The sequence below is a fragment of the Pipra filicauda genome, unplaced genomic scaffold (assembly GCF_003945595.2).
Source record: "Pipra filicauda isolate LSUMZ 115617 unplaced genomic scaffold, ASM394559v2 scaffold210_size2929891_pilon, whole genome shotgun sequence".
Taxonomy (NCBI): domain Eukaryota; kingdom Metazoa; phylum Chordata; class Aves; order Passeriformes; family Pipridae; genus Pipra; species Pipra filicauda.
In genome coordinates, this window is record NW_024104322.1 from 2,124,294 (window position 1) to 2,139,388 (window position 15,095).

Below are 15,095 nucleotides of genomic sequence, written 5' to 3' on the forward strand. Positions count from 1 at the left end.
TCTCTGAGAGTGATGGTGGTAGTGGTTATTGAATGCAGCAAGAATGAATTTCTGGCAGCTCATAAGCTCACACTGCATATCAATATTTTCAGATACTTTTAGCAGTATTACAATAATTTACCTTATATAGACCACTTTTAGGCTTAAAACATGTTCGCAAATAAAACAAGAGGAAATAATTTGTATGGACTGAAGCTAAAACCCAAAGAGGTCACGAAAATAGCTTGTAATGGCAGATTCAGTATTTTATTGCAGCAAAAATTATGCAGTTTAGGGAGAAAGAGTCAAGTAAATCACGCTGGAGTTGACGGGCCGGTGGGGCCGGACATGGGAACTCGGTGGGCAGTGGCGACACCTCCCTTCCCCTCCTCTTTCCCTGTTTTCCCTACAGCTGCAAAGGGTCGGCAGATACGGTCCAACATGGCCCAATGCATAATCCCCTACGCTTTTTGTTCCCGCTGCCCGTTGTTGCGATGCCACAAACGCTGACAAAGGCCCGTCACGCCGCGGTGACAGCCCGGCACCGCAGGGAACGGGGAAACCGAGCGCACCGGGCGGCGCCGGGCGGCCGGGGGACCCTTTTGGAGGTCTGAGCGCCCACGGAGCAGCTGCCGAGCCGGGGGGCGGGCGGGATGCAGGCAGGCACACACCCTGAGCCCAGCTCGGGGCTCCCCGTCGCTCCCACCGCCGGCCCCGGCGCGGCCCGCGGGGCGTGTCCCGGGCAGCCCCGCTCCGCCCCGGCCCGGCCCGGCGGGGCCGCCGCGGCGGACGGGGCAGGGCCGGCCGGAGCCGCGGAGCGGCGGCAGCGCCATGGGGTTGGAGACGGAGAAGGTGGACACCCGCATCTTCATGGACGACGACAACTTCCCGCGGAGCGGCGGGCCCGTGCTCTCGGAGGCGGAGAAGTGTGCGGAGGACGAGCTGGACCGCGACCCCCACGGGATGAACGCCCACCTTCAGGTGCGGGCCGGGCCGGGGGCTGAAGGGGCCGGGGCCGGGTCTCGGGTCCACAGTGAGCGGGGGGTCCCCGGCGGGCTCCCCGCGCCCCAGCCCCGGGTGACGGCAAAGCCGCCTCTCGTTCCAGCTGGGGTTCGAGGATGTGATCGCGGAGCCCGAGCTCACCCACTCCTTCGACAGAGTCTGGATCTGCAGCCACGCTCTGTTTGAGCTCAGCAAGTATGTGATCTACAAACTCCTGACGCTGGTCCTTGCCATACCCCTGGCCCTGGTCGTGGGGATCATCTTCGCGGCACTCAGCTGCCTGCACATCTGGTAAGCCCGTGTTGTGTCTGCCGACAGCTCCGCAGAGCTCTCCGCCTGTAGCATGCGTTACTGCCCAGCCAGCGATCTCCGTCTTTACAACCGGTAGTCAATCAGCTGCTTTATTTTTGAAGGGAGAGAAAAGAAAACAGTGTTTTCGCTGTGATTCAGTTCCCTGCCTTGCTTTTACCAGCAGTCCGTCATGACTATGTAAGCTCCTTGGGGCAGAGAGCTCATATTGCCATTTGGATGGCACCTACAGCTATGCATTCCAGCCTTGGCTGGCTTCTGGAGTAATAGTAATGACTGCGTTTTTTTAAAAACAGAAGTACATAATTTATTCAAAGGTGTATTTTAAATGAAAATGTAGAAGTATTACTAACACCTGACATCTCTTTAGTACAGTTACCTCTTTCATTTTTTTCCTCGCAGACTGAAGAAAGCTTTTGGGGGCCCAGCCCGCTCTTTGTTAGTGCCACAAAATGTACTGGCACTGTCTTCAATCTGGTACATGGCTATCTCTAGATGCAGTGCCCCAAAGCCCTTCCACCTAAGCAGAAAACCCTGCTGAGCTCAGAAAAGCTGCTTCTGGCCATGGCCCAAGTTCACAGACAAATACAGTGGCCCTCCAAGTCACACCAACCTGATGTACTTTAAATATAATACACTGGCAAAATATTAGGGAAGAGTACCTTGAGACCACGAAAGGAGATGACTGTGGAGAAGGTAGAAAGACAGGGAAAAGAATGAGATTGGGGAAAGAACTGAGAATCCAGCAGGCTGCAGAGGAAGTGATGATTGCATATACATGAGTTTTGGGCAAAGTCTCATTTGACTTGGGTAACACTGGAATCATGAAGAAGTTGTTAAGGAAAGCAAAATACAATACAGTGACTGGAAGCAAACTCAAAGCACTACAAATACATTGATTATCTGAACCGTAGTGTCAATCTTGTGGATGCAGATTTCAGTTTTTGAAAGTGGAAGTTTGGCTTGATGACATCATCATTACCCACTTTGAAAACTGATTAACTTGAATTTTGGAGCATAGTATTTGCATAATACCCAAAGGAGCTGTAATGCAGTTTAGAGCTGCCCACCTGTTACACCTCTGGTTCCCAAATTGTTATGAACAAACAGTGCATAGTGTGCCCAGATTTTTAGGTCTGTCAGCTGTCACTGTGCCATAGTGTACAGTGTGACTGCTTAAGGGTACAGTGAGTATATATAAGTTTCCAGTAGTGGGACATCTATGGAAAAATTCATCAGTGTCAAATTTATAAAAACTGTGGTACTTTATTGTGCTTCACAATGATCTTGTATCTGGGTTTCACAGTCTGGATACATAGACATGAGTTTCACTGATCCAGGACTCAGAGGTCAGTTTCTATTTATGCAAGTAGTCCCTAGTGACTGTCTCAGGAACTGTGGGTTCTCAGTACATCTGAAATAGGACTGTCTGAATGTGGCACTTAATTTGAAAAGTTTCCCCTGACTTTCTGTGAACACCCTTGCTTCCTCAGCAACTTATTTTCTTTCCCTGCATTTGTTGTCACTACAGAAGGGATCTCTCCCTTTGATCTTCCTTGCACCTGGGATGGGTGTGAAAGGATCATGTAATTCAGTAGTACTATCTACACCTCCTTGAGCCCCATCCAGTGCTGCCATCCAAAGCCAATAGTCTCATCTTCCCACAAACCCAAGCTGGATTTGTTTCAACACAGAAGTGGAACACACCGAAACTAAGTTGGCTTCTCTGCTGTTATTAGTGTTCCAGATTTCATGGGAGTAAGAAGTTCAACATTTCTGCATTTAAGAGGGTAGTGCAGGAGTAGTGCAGGTACAGAGGCCCTAAACACATGGTATTGGCTCCCTTGTAGCCCCATCGGGTCTGAAAAAAAAGTAACTTCTTGTTTTGTGGGTTAAGGGAAGGGAATTCCATTATAACTCTGTCTTCAGCTGTTTAAATGTCATGGGAAAACCCTGGGCACACCCTCCCAGAAGGCTGCCACTCAGAGTCTCTGTGCCTCACGTTCATCATCCAAACCAGTGAGATGATGATGATATCGCATAAGGGAGCCTTTCCTGAGGGTAAATTCAAAAGTGTTTCAACAACTTTTGGAAGTACTCAAGTACAAAGCTCTGTTGATTGTCACACATGTTGCAGTTGCATGATAAAATCCACAGAAGTCTGACTCAACATTTCTCATGCTCAAGAACACCTTGCAAGTTGCCCCCCTCATACCTGATGGTAAATGTTTTCTTTCATCAGAAAAATGATTGCTGTAGAAGGAAGTAAATATATGAGTCTTCCTGAAGAGCAAAAAGGAAGCTGAGTAAGAAATACGTAATAATACTTTAATTTTTTCTGTTCCTGTTCTCAAACTGGCTTCTTGAGCCAGAATCTGCTTTTACGCTACCTGGTAAAAGATACTTATGGGCTGAAACAGGGCCAGCTAGCAGGTTGGTGATCTATATATAAGCCAGTTCAAGGAAGTCTGCTTCAATTTTCCTTTGCAGATGACTGTCATTCTCACCCCAGACTATACATGGCAGAAATTTCCAGACTGAGCTTTAACATCTTCCTGTGAAAATTAGCAAGCTTTTAAATATGTCCTTAGATTGCAGCTGTTAAGGTTATTGGTTTTTGAACATGAGCAGAACACTTCTGGTTTTTCAGGCAGCACATGCAAACCCATTATATTTATTATAGATCAGTGGCTGATTCTTGTTCCAAGCCACATACTTGCCACCTCTTGGAAATTAAAACTTGGATTTCATATATGCTTTTTTGTAGTCTTACCTGAATAGTTTTTGGGTATGTCGCATATTGACACTAGTAAACAGTGGTTCATTTGAGGATCCATAGCTTGAGTCTGGGATCTGAAATGGACTGTAAACCACAAGGACTCACACAGCTTTATACTCTTACCATCTTGGCTTGAGCTTCCATTCACAGTGCTAAGATGTAGCCAGGGACTCCCATGCAGAGAAGCACATATGGACATGCATAATTTCTTACCTTTTTTTTATGCCACAACTTCATTTACTTAACTTACTACTATCATACTCAACTCTAAAACCATCTCCCTACTGACTGCCTGAAATCAAAATAAATTATAGTGCAGCTATGCCATGAAGACCTGGTGGTGTTGCACCTTATGACGTGGTGGTGTTGCCTTGATGCCTCTTCTTTGATGTCCAATACATATCCCTTGGTTTGTGAAGAGGAAGTAGGTGGATGTTCTCTTGTCTCCTTTATAGTAATTTTATCTTTTCCAGTGTACCCAGGTCTTGGAATAGATAATGTTTGGTTATAATGCACTTCATATACTGCATAGGAGTTGTGAAAGACTTTGGTGGTTATCTGTTGCCTCACTCTTCCCAAGGGTTAATGGGACACAACAAGAAACTGTACAATTCTAGGTGATAGTTAGCCATCTTTTCACAATGCTTGCTTGTATTGTAGAGCCGTACAAGACTTCTAATTCAAAATCATGATGTAGTATGTGTGCATACTTGTAGTTAGGTAGTTTAAGCACAGAAACATGTGGGATCTGAAAAATAGCATTAAGACATGTCTGAGGTTCCATTTTGAAAAACATTACAAGAGAAGATGTGATTGTTCACTTTGAAGCAGGAATCTGAACTAACAGTGCGTGACTACTCCAACCTCATTGCCCAAGTATTTGACAAGTTGATTTTCCTTATTAGTGGGAGTTAAACTGTGCTCTGCCGTTTCCAAGAGGTGTTTGGTTCTTGACAACATTCGCTCAGGAATTAGGAGGAAAAAAAAGAAATGTGAGTAAAAGTGAGAAAGTTTGAAGGGTATGATTTTGTAAATGTCATGCCTTGAACAGAATGAAGACAAAATAGGATAGGATGGAAAAAAATGGGGTAATTTGCTTTTTTCAGTTCAACGGTTCCCAAAAGATACAATTCATTCTACTTAGTGAAAGGATGGGTGTTTTATAATAAATACATACATAGCAAGATTCAATGAGAGGTCATATAGGTAGCTGTCTTCAGCTTAGATGACAAATTCAACAGAGCTTTCACTTTCTTCCCAGTGCTGTACTACATGGTAACACTAGTAGTACCAGTATTTGGCATCAGTGTTGATATCCTTGGGATATGCTACCTTTAATTTCACTGTTAGACATTATTCAAGCAAGCAGTTACCACATCTGTGAATAGAAGTGCAGACTGGAGTAAACCCACAGCGTTGTGAGTAAAGAATGTGTATGTTATATTTGTCAGGTCACAAAACAAATACATGGCTTCTAATGGCATTTGGTTATTTATTTTTTGAGTGTGCCTGGTCACTCCACAGAAGACACATCGCACCCTCTGATGATTTGGAAATACTGCACCATAGAATAACCTGTCCCATGCAGAACAGGATGCGGACTTACATACATGTAAATACATATATACACACACTCATATTTTAAAAGCTAGAAAATACCTTTTACGGCTCTCTTGGCTGTAAAGGATTTTCTTCTCTGAGGAAAGGTGTTTGAGTAATTGTTGTCTAAGTAGACTGACTTTTATTTTAAAATTGAAAGTTATTTACATTCATTAGCTTTGGTTGCTATTATGTCTCATGTATCGTCCCTGTGGAATTAGCCTACATTGGTTTTTGCATGCATTTACCATAAAATTGGATAGCAAGTGCTAAAAGATTATAAAGCATTACCAAAACATTTTAATGTTTATTTTATTTAAAATTATCAATATAGGTTGAGTTCTGGTACTGTGTGAATGACCCCTACAGCAGTTGTAAGTAGTATGATCACTGCATTTCCAGCCTTCTACATCTTTCTATGAAACCTCTGCATAGTGTGGTGTCTGTTTAGTTTGTATTTTGTGTAATCCTGTCAACAGAGGGTCCAGTAGAAATGTCAGCTTCTCTGCTTCTCTCCAGTTCAATTAGATTTAAAAAAAAAGTCATGCCAAATTAATTTTAGATGACAGCAAAGGACAATGACATAACTGAAATGGAAAAGAGTTGAAGTCAACACAAGCTGAGTAGCCATTTCTGGCATTTTCCCTGTGTTGCTTGGAGAAATACCAATTATTTTTTTCCTTTGCATTGCTGATGTTTATCAGCTGTATTCCAACAGGTGAAGGCCTGATTTTATTCTCTAGAAATCATCGATTCTATATGCAGTGGTATTATAGGTGGTTATAAAGCACATAGTTTACAGTGTTCGGTTAAAAACTAGAGACACATTATTCCAGTAACACCCACAGTTCTATATGGGGTGTATATTACTAGCTGTTTCAGCAGAGACAAAAGAGAAGGTTTTAGAAAAACTATTCTCGTTTAAATCCATCTGGGCTAGCTTAGACTGCAGCATGGACATACTAGTATATGGCTTGTATTGTGTGACAAAAGCTGAGAATCCAGTTAGATAAACAGTGAAAGTAATTAATTTTGACTCTGTGCATTTCTAACCTTCAACATTTTTGAATGGGTCAGGGTTTTTTTCTACACTGTTATTCTGAGAGGCACACAATGTAAATGCACAGTACTTTTTTTTTATTTTTTCAGACCTATGATGAAATAGTAAATTGAATATTTTTTGTCATTCCCACCAAAGTCATTGAGAGTTTTGCAGCAGAATTGTGTTGATGCAAGATTGGGGATTTAAATTTTGAATGCAACAACAAACTAGAACAGAATTTATTATCTTTATCAAAAGAATCTATAGCTTCTTTTACCTAATTTAGGAAATAAATGTCTTCTATATGGCACAGAGATTCTTTTAAAACTTTGCTCTAGTACACTTCAGCATTACATAAGTTATTTACACATTTAATTTTTCCGCACCAAAGTAAGAACATCCAGCTTAGTGAAATGACCAGGGGTTTAGGCTGGTAAATAATTAAGAAAGGAGAATAACTTAAAATAGTGTGGTCAGTTATCATGTACCCACTGGCCCTCGTGAGCTGCCCATAGGTGCAATTCAGGCTCACCTGCTTTGTTAGTGTGCTTGGCTAAAGGCACCACTAAAGACATTGCTTTGGAATTGGCACATATGGAGTGTTGCTTACCAGTTGCTTACCAGTGCTCAGGAGATGAAAGCACAATACTATCAAGTATGCACCCTGAGTAAATAAGATGATCTTTTCCCCTGACGAGGCATTTTGACCTCATTCTACGTTAATTTCTCACCCACAAATGAAGAAATTTACAGGATCAGCCCATTTTTCTGCAGTGCGGCATGTCTCTGTACTGGAGTAATCTGATGTAACTGGATATTGCTTTCCTTTTCTGTTTTATTGTAGCAACTTGTAACAGGGATGTTAGGTTGGCAGGATTGAGACACCAATGGTGATGTGCACGTGTGCCTGTGTATTTGTGGGGGGGGGAGAGAGACAGATAGGAGAAACACCAGAAGAGACAGCAGAGCAAGAACAGATTGTAAAGAGCACTGTTTTCAGTCAATCAAAGTGGGGAACACGGTGTTTCTGTCTAGCCCCAAAGACCCACATTCAGATATTACCACAGCGCAAGTAAGTCTTTAGGAGATGAGTCTGCTCTTCAGCCACAGCTGGTGGCAGCAGGGCTACAGCGTATCATGTACGCCAGCCCTGCCAGCAGCAGCGAGAGAACAGCAAAATATCATCATTCTAAAAGGCATGTAAAAAAATTTCTGACTAGGAAGCAGAGAGATGATGAAAAGAAAGCTGGTGTCTCCTGTACTGCACACAATTTATTCTGGCCTGAGGACCACATGCATCATGGTGCTTCCGCATGTGCAGGTATGAGGCTGTAAGCAAACAAAATTGATGGAGAAGGACTGCAAGAGAGTGAAATCAACTTGTTTAAATATTTTGAGTTATAAAATCACTTCCTTTGCCATAAGATGTCACACTTGTGTTTCATTATCCTTATTTCCCCCTGCTGTAGCAGCACCAATCTTCACATCTTTAATTTTCTCTTTTACAGGATTGTGGTGCCTTTTGTGAAAACCTGTCTCATGGTCTTGCCTTCAGTGCAAACTGTATGGAAGAGCCTGACAGATGTTTTTGCTGTACCGTTCTTTCAGAGCCTAGGCCGATGCTTTGCCATGGTTAATATACGCCTGGACCAAGAGTAAACATCAGGGATGTGACACTGCAGTAGTCAGGGCTGGTGTTATACTTCTTTGCTAACCTAACATACAAGCACTTACCCTTCATTCCAAACTGTTATTTACAATGGCTGGTTTAAGTGGGAACATGCTATTTTTATTAAAACTCATTTTTTATCAGGGAGATCCGTTTAAGAATAAGTAGGCAGTTTTCATAGCTTGCTGTTTTAACGACAGTGGTTGCAGAGTATATTGACAACACTTTATTTTAATGGTACATTGATTGCTAGATTACAGGAGAATTCTCATGGAGGTTTAACAGCCACCACAGTGATATGATTGGCATTATTACTATAAATATTTCGATGAATAGGCTGTCATACCTTAGACAAAACTGATCTCTAGGGTTTCACATTGACTTTGCTGCAGTTCCACCAGGGATCATTTTTGGCTTCACTGTGCAAAATGATAAACACAGTCCTCTGTTATCAGCAGTTAAAGTGAATGTGACTCATTGCATAAACATACAGGGAAAGGAACTGTTGTGTAATTCTCCTATATTGAAGGTGAGGGGGAAGCTCCCTAGAAGTTTATCATTTAAAATAAGGTGTTAGCTAATGATTTGTAACATCAGCTAATCTGTATATTTTATTTAATGAGAGGTTAACTTTGCTGTATATTTTGTACCTTTGTAAATTACACTTGATTGGTTTTCTTTGATGCATTATTTCTCTAGTATTTGAATTCTAACCAACTTATTAAGCAGCAAGAGTGAGATGCTGCAAAAAATAACTTTAGATTAAACTAACTTAATTAGATAACTTAAGTAAATTTTGTGCAATTCTAGTATATTAATTATAAATGATTGCGTGTAAAAGCAAAAATTATAAGTGTTTTCATACACAACTGTGCAAAAGAGCTGGAAATATCTGTTTATGAGAAATGGTTTTTATTAAAATGGGGTATAGTAAATGCAACCCTGCCTATTTCTGTATATTATTGGTGTGAACACTGTGATATTTAAAGCGATAGACACTATATTAGTACTTTAAGTAGGTAGCAAGCTCTTAAAGAAGGCAAGTGAATGTAATTGGTATCCTTGTCTAATTCTCCTAACCTATTGACTTGACTGTCTGTGTTGCTTATTTACTACTTCAAAGCCTAACTCCCCCAAAAAAGCCTTTCTTTCTTCTGCACCTAGGCAGAATATGACATTTTAAATCAGAATAACAGAACATATGCAGAGGTACCTTAAAATTACATTAGCCTTCTGATGGGCTTATGCTGCTGTTTCCTTTAAATACAGATGGTAAGTTGCAATTGTAAAATGTTTGTATGATTTAGAATGCTATTTTCTAAAATGATGTCTCAAATTTCTTATCAAACACAAGATATATAAATAAAACATCAACCGTTTCCCTTTTCGACTTGATCTTTCTTTTTTTTCAGATTTATCAGCTTTAAAAAAAACTCTTAAAATGCCAAACAGCATAGAGTACTATGCAGTTCTTCCAAAATATGTGAGAGGTAAAAAAATGGATGAGCATCAATACAATTTCACTATTATTGACTGCATTTAACATGTTTATAGTAGAAAATTACGTATCTCTGTGTGTTTATTAAGCCCATACAGAACGATCACTTTCTCTGAAGCAGGTCTCTGCAGAATTTTGGCAACATTCAAAAAAATGCTTAATTCTTTTTACAGGCACATGCTTTTTTTACAGATGAGCTACAGAATTGTCCTTTTCTTGCTTATTGGCCTATTGAAGCTAGCTGACACTGCATATTCTTCATACATTAAGAAAATCTTTGTATATTAAAAGTATTTTTAGCATTTATAACATTTATAGAGGGATTCATATGGCTTTCAAAAACTGGATCTTAATGATTAGTGCCCATGGAAACTTCCCTTGTTTTTTTTTTATTCATCAAGAAGTTAGCTTGTTAAAAATGGAAATAACTGTTTTGAAAATAAAAATTGGCCAGTCTAGACTTGAACTCTTTTGAGAGTTATTTTCTTTTACAGTGTCCAAGGATTTTTACAAAGATATTTTCCACTGAAAAATGTTCCCTTGATGAATTCATTTAAAAGAAAATAAATCTATCAGTACTAGTTCTTATGTCTAAAAGGAGCCCTATAAAAGCCTAAAGTCCAGATATGAAGTTTTGAGAATGAGGCCATTCCCCAGAGAAAAATGTATAATTTTCTGTTTTGTACTCTTGGATATATGCATTCTTAAATAAGTTACTGAAGTCATTTGGCTCTAGCTACCTCAGACAATTAAGTGGAATGGTTTTGGTTTGTTCTTATTTTGATTTAGGCTTGTCATTAATTAGTCCTGTTCACCATTTCTCTAGCTGCTACAAGACTCAAGCAAACTTGTAATTAAATAATTAAAGCTGTTAGTTTCTTATAGACTTTATAGCTGTATCTTTCTCTGGAACAGATGTGCTTTTACTATAAGAAAATACAAATTGCACTGTTAGACTTTGGGTAAAATATTAGATGCTTGGCCATTACATTTAATTTATCTATAAAAGGAGTGGAAGGAAGCATGAATATATACAGACTCTCCAATACTTAGGTGTGAATCTTCCCCGGGCAACTCTGGCTGGCAAGTATTCTCAGGATTTTGTGGATTTGACAGTTCTGACAGATATCCTGAAGCTCTGGCACAGTTGATACTGTGAATAGTTTACAACACTGCTGGACATCAGGGACTGTATTGGCACTGGCACTGAACTGTGCACTTCGATGTAGGAGTAGGTTCCTTATGTTCATCTCCAAATTTTTTGAAATCTGGACAAACCGTCCCAGTTGATCTCTTAATAGAAACTTACAAATGAGAATTTAGACAAGAAGGGAGTCCAGAAACTTGGTCTCATTGTCTGCAACAAATGTAGGAAAATTTACACCTGATTCGGGTCATCTACTTTGATGCATCCTCTCTATGGAATGTAGAAAATATAACTCTTAACAAGAGTAGACTTCACGTCATCGTGGTAGAGCTATTATAAATAATAAGACATTCCAAATCCAAATCCAAGCCTGTCTCTTGTTATTGCAGACCTTAGATCTACAGTCATGAGCTGGAGACTCAGTTCTGACATGCAAAATATTTCAGCAGTTTGTTTTTCATGAAAATCACAACTAACATACAGAACTAACCCTGGATTTGTGTTTATGGGCTTTTTTCTTTTAATTCGCAAAGAAGTTTAACCTGCTTCCTTACAAGAGCTGTTTCCTAAAATCCTCCAAATCTGACTCTGGAGCATTTATACTTGTACCTTATGTTTCCCCACCCTACTTGTTCACCATATAAATTGAAATAAATTCTTAACAGAAACTTTAATGTATTAGTAAATGAAGAGCCTGTTCCCACCTATCCAAAAAGTTCACTTAGGCATTCACTGCCTAAAAAGTTCAGAACATCCCTGCAGCTCTGGGACCTCAGACCACACACTCGTATTTAGTGGAAGCCAAAGAATGGTAAATCCCTTATTTTTACAGGGTGTGATCATTCCCCCACCTGCAGAGATAAAACTATTGTAGTTATTAACTCTCTTTTAAAAAGACATGGAAAAATACATGTGTTTGGGGTTTTTTAAATAAAAATGCAAACGGAACAGGGTCAAACACCGGACATTTTACCAGTCTTGTTTGTTGTCTGTCTGTGCTCATAAAACTTACAGTTAAAGGCCTCCAGTGGGTATGCTGAACCAGCAGTTATGCATTAAAAATAAAGGTGCTTTCTTCATGCAGGGATTTACCAATTAAAGGTGAATTAATAAAGGCTAATTTTAGCCTGGTGACACTAATCTCCTAAGCTTATTGCAACAAAAGGAAAATGTCTTCTGAGAGGCAATTCAGAGGATCTAAGATAGGTTTCTGCTCTGAATCATCATCCAGAGAAGACACTCTGCATTGATTAATGCAAAATTTTGGGCTTGGCTTGGCTTCTTTGCTACATTAATAGTTGTATTTGATGCAGAAGTTGGAAAGACTGATGGAAGCAACGAGAGCTTCATGTAAGTAGCGAGGCAGGTTCTTTTCTACATGCTTCTCTCACAACTTGAGGCCAAGGGTGAGTGTCACCTGTGTTAGATGTTTTGTCTGTTGCCTGGGTTCCCCTTCCAGCTGCAAGTGGGAGAAAGAAGGACCCCTTCACATAGCACTGAATCAAATCCTACTTTAGGCACTTAAATTGAATAAAATGTAGAGATTCACACTTTTATTTCAAACCTCAAGGAAAGCTTGTCTACTTTTCCAGCTGCCTCAGTTCAATAAGAGTGGCTTTTTTACGCCATGTACCTACCTCATCTTGCTTTACTTTACACTGTCAGAGCTAACACAATGCTACAACTATCAGATAGTTTTGACTATGAAATTCTTAGGTAACGAAGCTTGGTGACAATACATAAGCCTTAAGGAGCTGGTATTCAAGTCCCATTAATGAGATTAGTTCTCACTAGTCTGATTTTTCTATAAAACACCTGAACACTTAATAATAAGGTAGAACCAACAGAATGGTTCAGAACAGTGTTGACATAGACCAGTGTTCATGGTCCAGCTCAGTCGTAAGGAATTTGATACTGAAAAGCGCTGAGAACAGAGTGACTTGATTTGCACAAGGTCTGGCAGAACTAAAGCTTCCAATCTTTGCCTCTGCAGCCAAGGCAGTTACAAGGTATCTTGATCAAGACCTTCAAGGACTAGCTCTAATAAAATATGTACACACCTACAACAACAGGATTGAAGTGAGAGAAAGCCAGGCATTTCAATCCAAAATTGTAATCCCTGCTCAGCTGCCACCCAACCAGGAACATGTCTGAACTCGGAAGGCACCTCCCTTTCGTATAACCCCTCTTAGTACCTACAGTTTTATTTCTGTCATGCCCAGAACTGCCCTTATTTGAGCAACTTGGCATCTTACATCTAAGCCCAGTCAGAGTCCCAAAAGAAGGGAAGAGACTGCCTTAGACTCCTTAAAATACACTTACTGCACATCAGCATAATAAGGTACTTCCCGGAATATACTTTCCCAGGAGTGAGTCCATATGCATTGGCACATCTCAGGCAAAATTGATTTCAGGTTTCTGCAGTGTTGGTTTACTTCTTCTAGCCCTTAGGCTATTGTGAAATGTTTTATGGCAGCAGCACGTCCACATAAAATGAAATCACTCCTAGCTAGAGGTTGCGAGAAGGAAGGAACGCAAGAGGAGCTACCCATCTCTCCTGGAAAACTATTCCTTTGATGCCAGAAACAAATAAGCCAAATAACAAATGCATACATGAAAGTGTAGACCTGTATATTAGGGGCAAGGGACACCTATCTCCAAGGAAAAGTTCTGATCCAGGGACTCACAATTTAAAATACAGAAATTCTCCAGAGAGTGGGGACAGGGTGACCATTGTGAGTTCTCCAGGATTACAAGTCTATAAATAATGGAATGAGGAATACATTGGCCTGCATGTTAAACCCATGCTAGGGCTTGTTATCAGGCAGCAGGGTGAGGGCAGTAGGATGGCTCAGAAAAGTTCGGTGCCAACAATTCTGGCAGCTAAGGCTTTCATCCAGCAAAACATAAAAAAATGCACATAAAATTATGTGATTAGGCAGTTGAACAGAAGATACACAAAAAAGCAATGATCTTCCACTCCTAAGCCTCAGGTTTGTAAGTGCTCTGCATAAGGCAGGCTGCTAACGTACAGCCTCTGTTATCTGCAGCCTTGTTGCTGTTGAAACTATACATAAAGAAAACAGTTTCCCAGGACTGATTTTGATCTTGCTGACATTGGAATATATCAGGAGTATTGCTAATACCATAACTGGAATAATTACACAAGCTTAAAAAAAAGGGGAGTTGAGGATGGAGGAAGAAGGAGTGTTTGATACCAGACAAAGACACTCAGTGAGCAGTCATCCACATTCAGTTCAGTTTTTTGTGACTCATTTTCTGACACCACGAATTTTTTCCAACCTTTTTTTTTTTGCACTGGCTTTTTGGAAGGCATGTTTACTACCCATACTAAAACCTTTCCTCTTCTCAAAACAGAAAAAAAACAGATCATAACTCACACACAAATTGCTCCAGGTTTAGAGCAAGTTCTCAATTAAGAATAAGAGCTATACTCTTATTTTGAATGTAATAGGAACTCCTTGTAGAACTCCTGTGTGCACCCACGCCAAGTCTCTGGCTGCTAAGTTTGTGTGCATTGTGTGCAATGGGCCATGGCTCCATCCCTCTCCATCTCTGCAGGTGTAACTTGCTCACTCTTACAGCTTGGTAGTACCCATGTCATTTTCTCTGTAGGCTGTCTCCTTGATATTTCTTCAGCTCAAGAAAACACCACTAAGTTTCATCAGATGTGATGGGTCATTTCACTTTGTATGCAGCCTATTCCAGAATTCATCTCATAAAACTTATAAATTCCACTAGCTTCTGATATTCTTCTAGCTGCAGTGGTGTTGTGTGATTCAGAAATGTCTTTTAAAGGGGGCTGTGGTTCTGCAGAAACAATTCCAGAACCAATTCATCATTTCAAATTAACAAGTATCTCTTTTTTCAATCATCCTTGAAATACACTGTAATACTGAATGATGAATCAAAATGTTCTGATTTATGCGCAGGACAGGGACTAATTGAAAAACTTTCCTAGGTATGAGAACAAGTAACTGTCTTGTGGTTTTTTTCAGATGGGTATGTCCTTCAATACACTCATTTGACTCCATATACACACTCCAATGT

At 40.4% G+C, this 15,095-nt stretch overlaps 1 protein-coding gene across 1 annotated transcript; it reads left to right on the top strand.

Annotated features, from left to right (window-relative positions):
• Positions 1-742: 742 nt before the first annotated feature.
• Positions 743-9,766, top strand: CAV2 (caveolin 2). Its single transcript, XM_027731070.2, has 3 exons — positions 743-960; positions 1,085-1,272; positions 8,219-9,766. The coding sequence occupies exons 1-3, from the start codon at positions 811-813 to the stop codon at positions 8,367-8,369; spliced, it is 489 nt and encodes a 162-aa protein (XP_027586871.2). The 5' UTR covers positions 743-810; the 3' UTR covers positions 8,370-9,766.
• Positions 9,767-15,095: the final 5,329 nt, after the last annotated feature.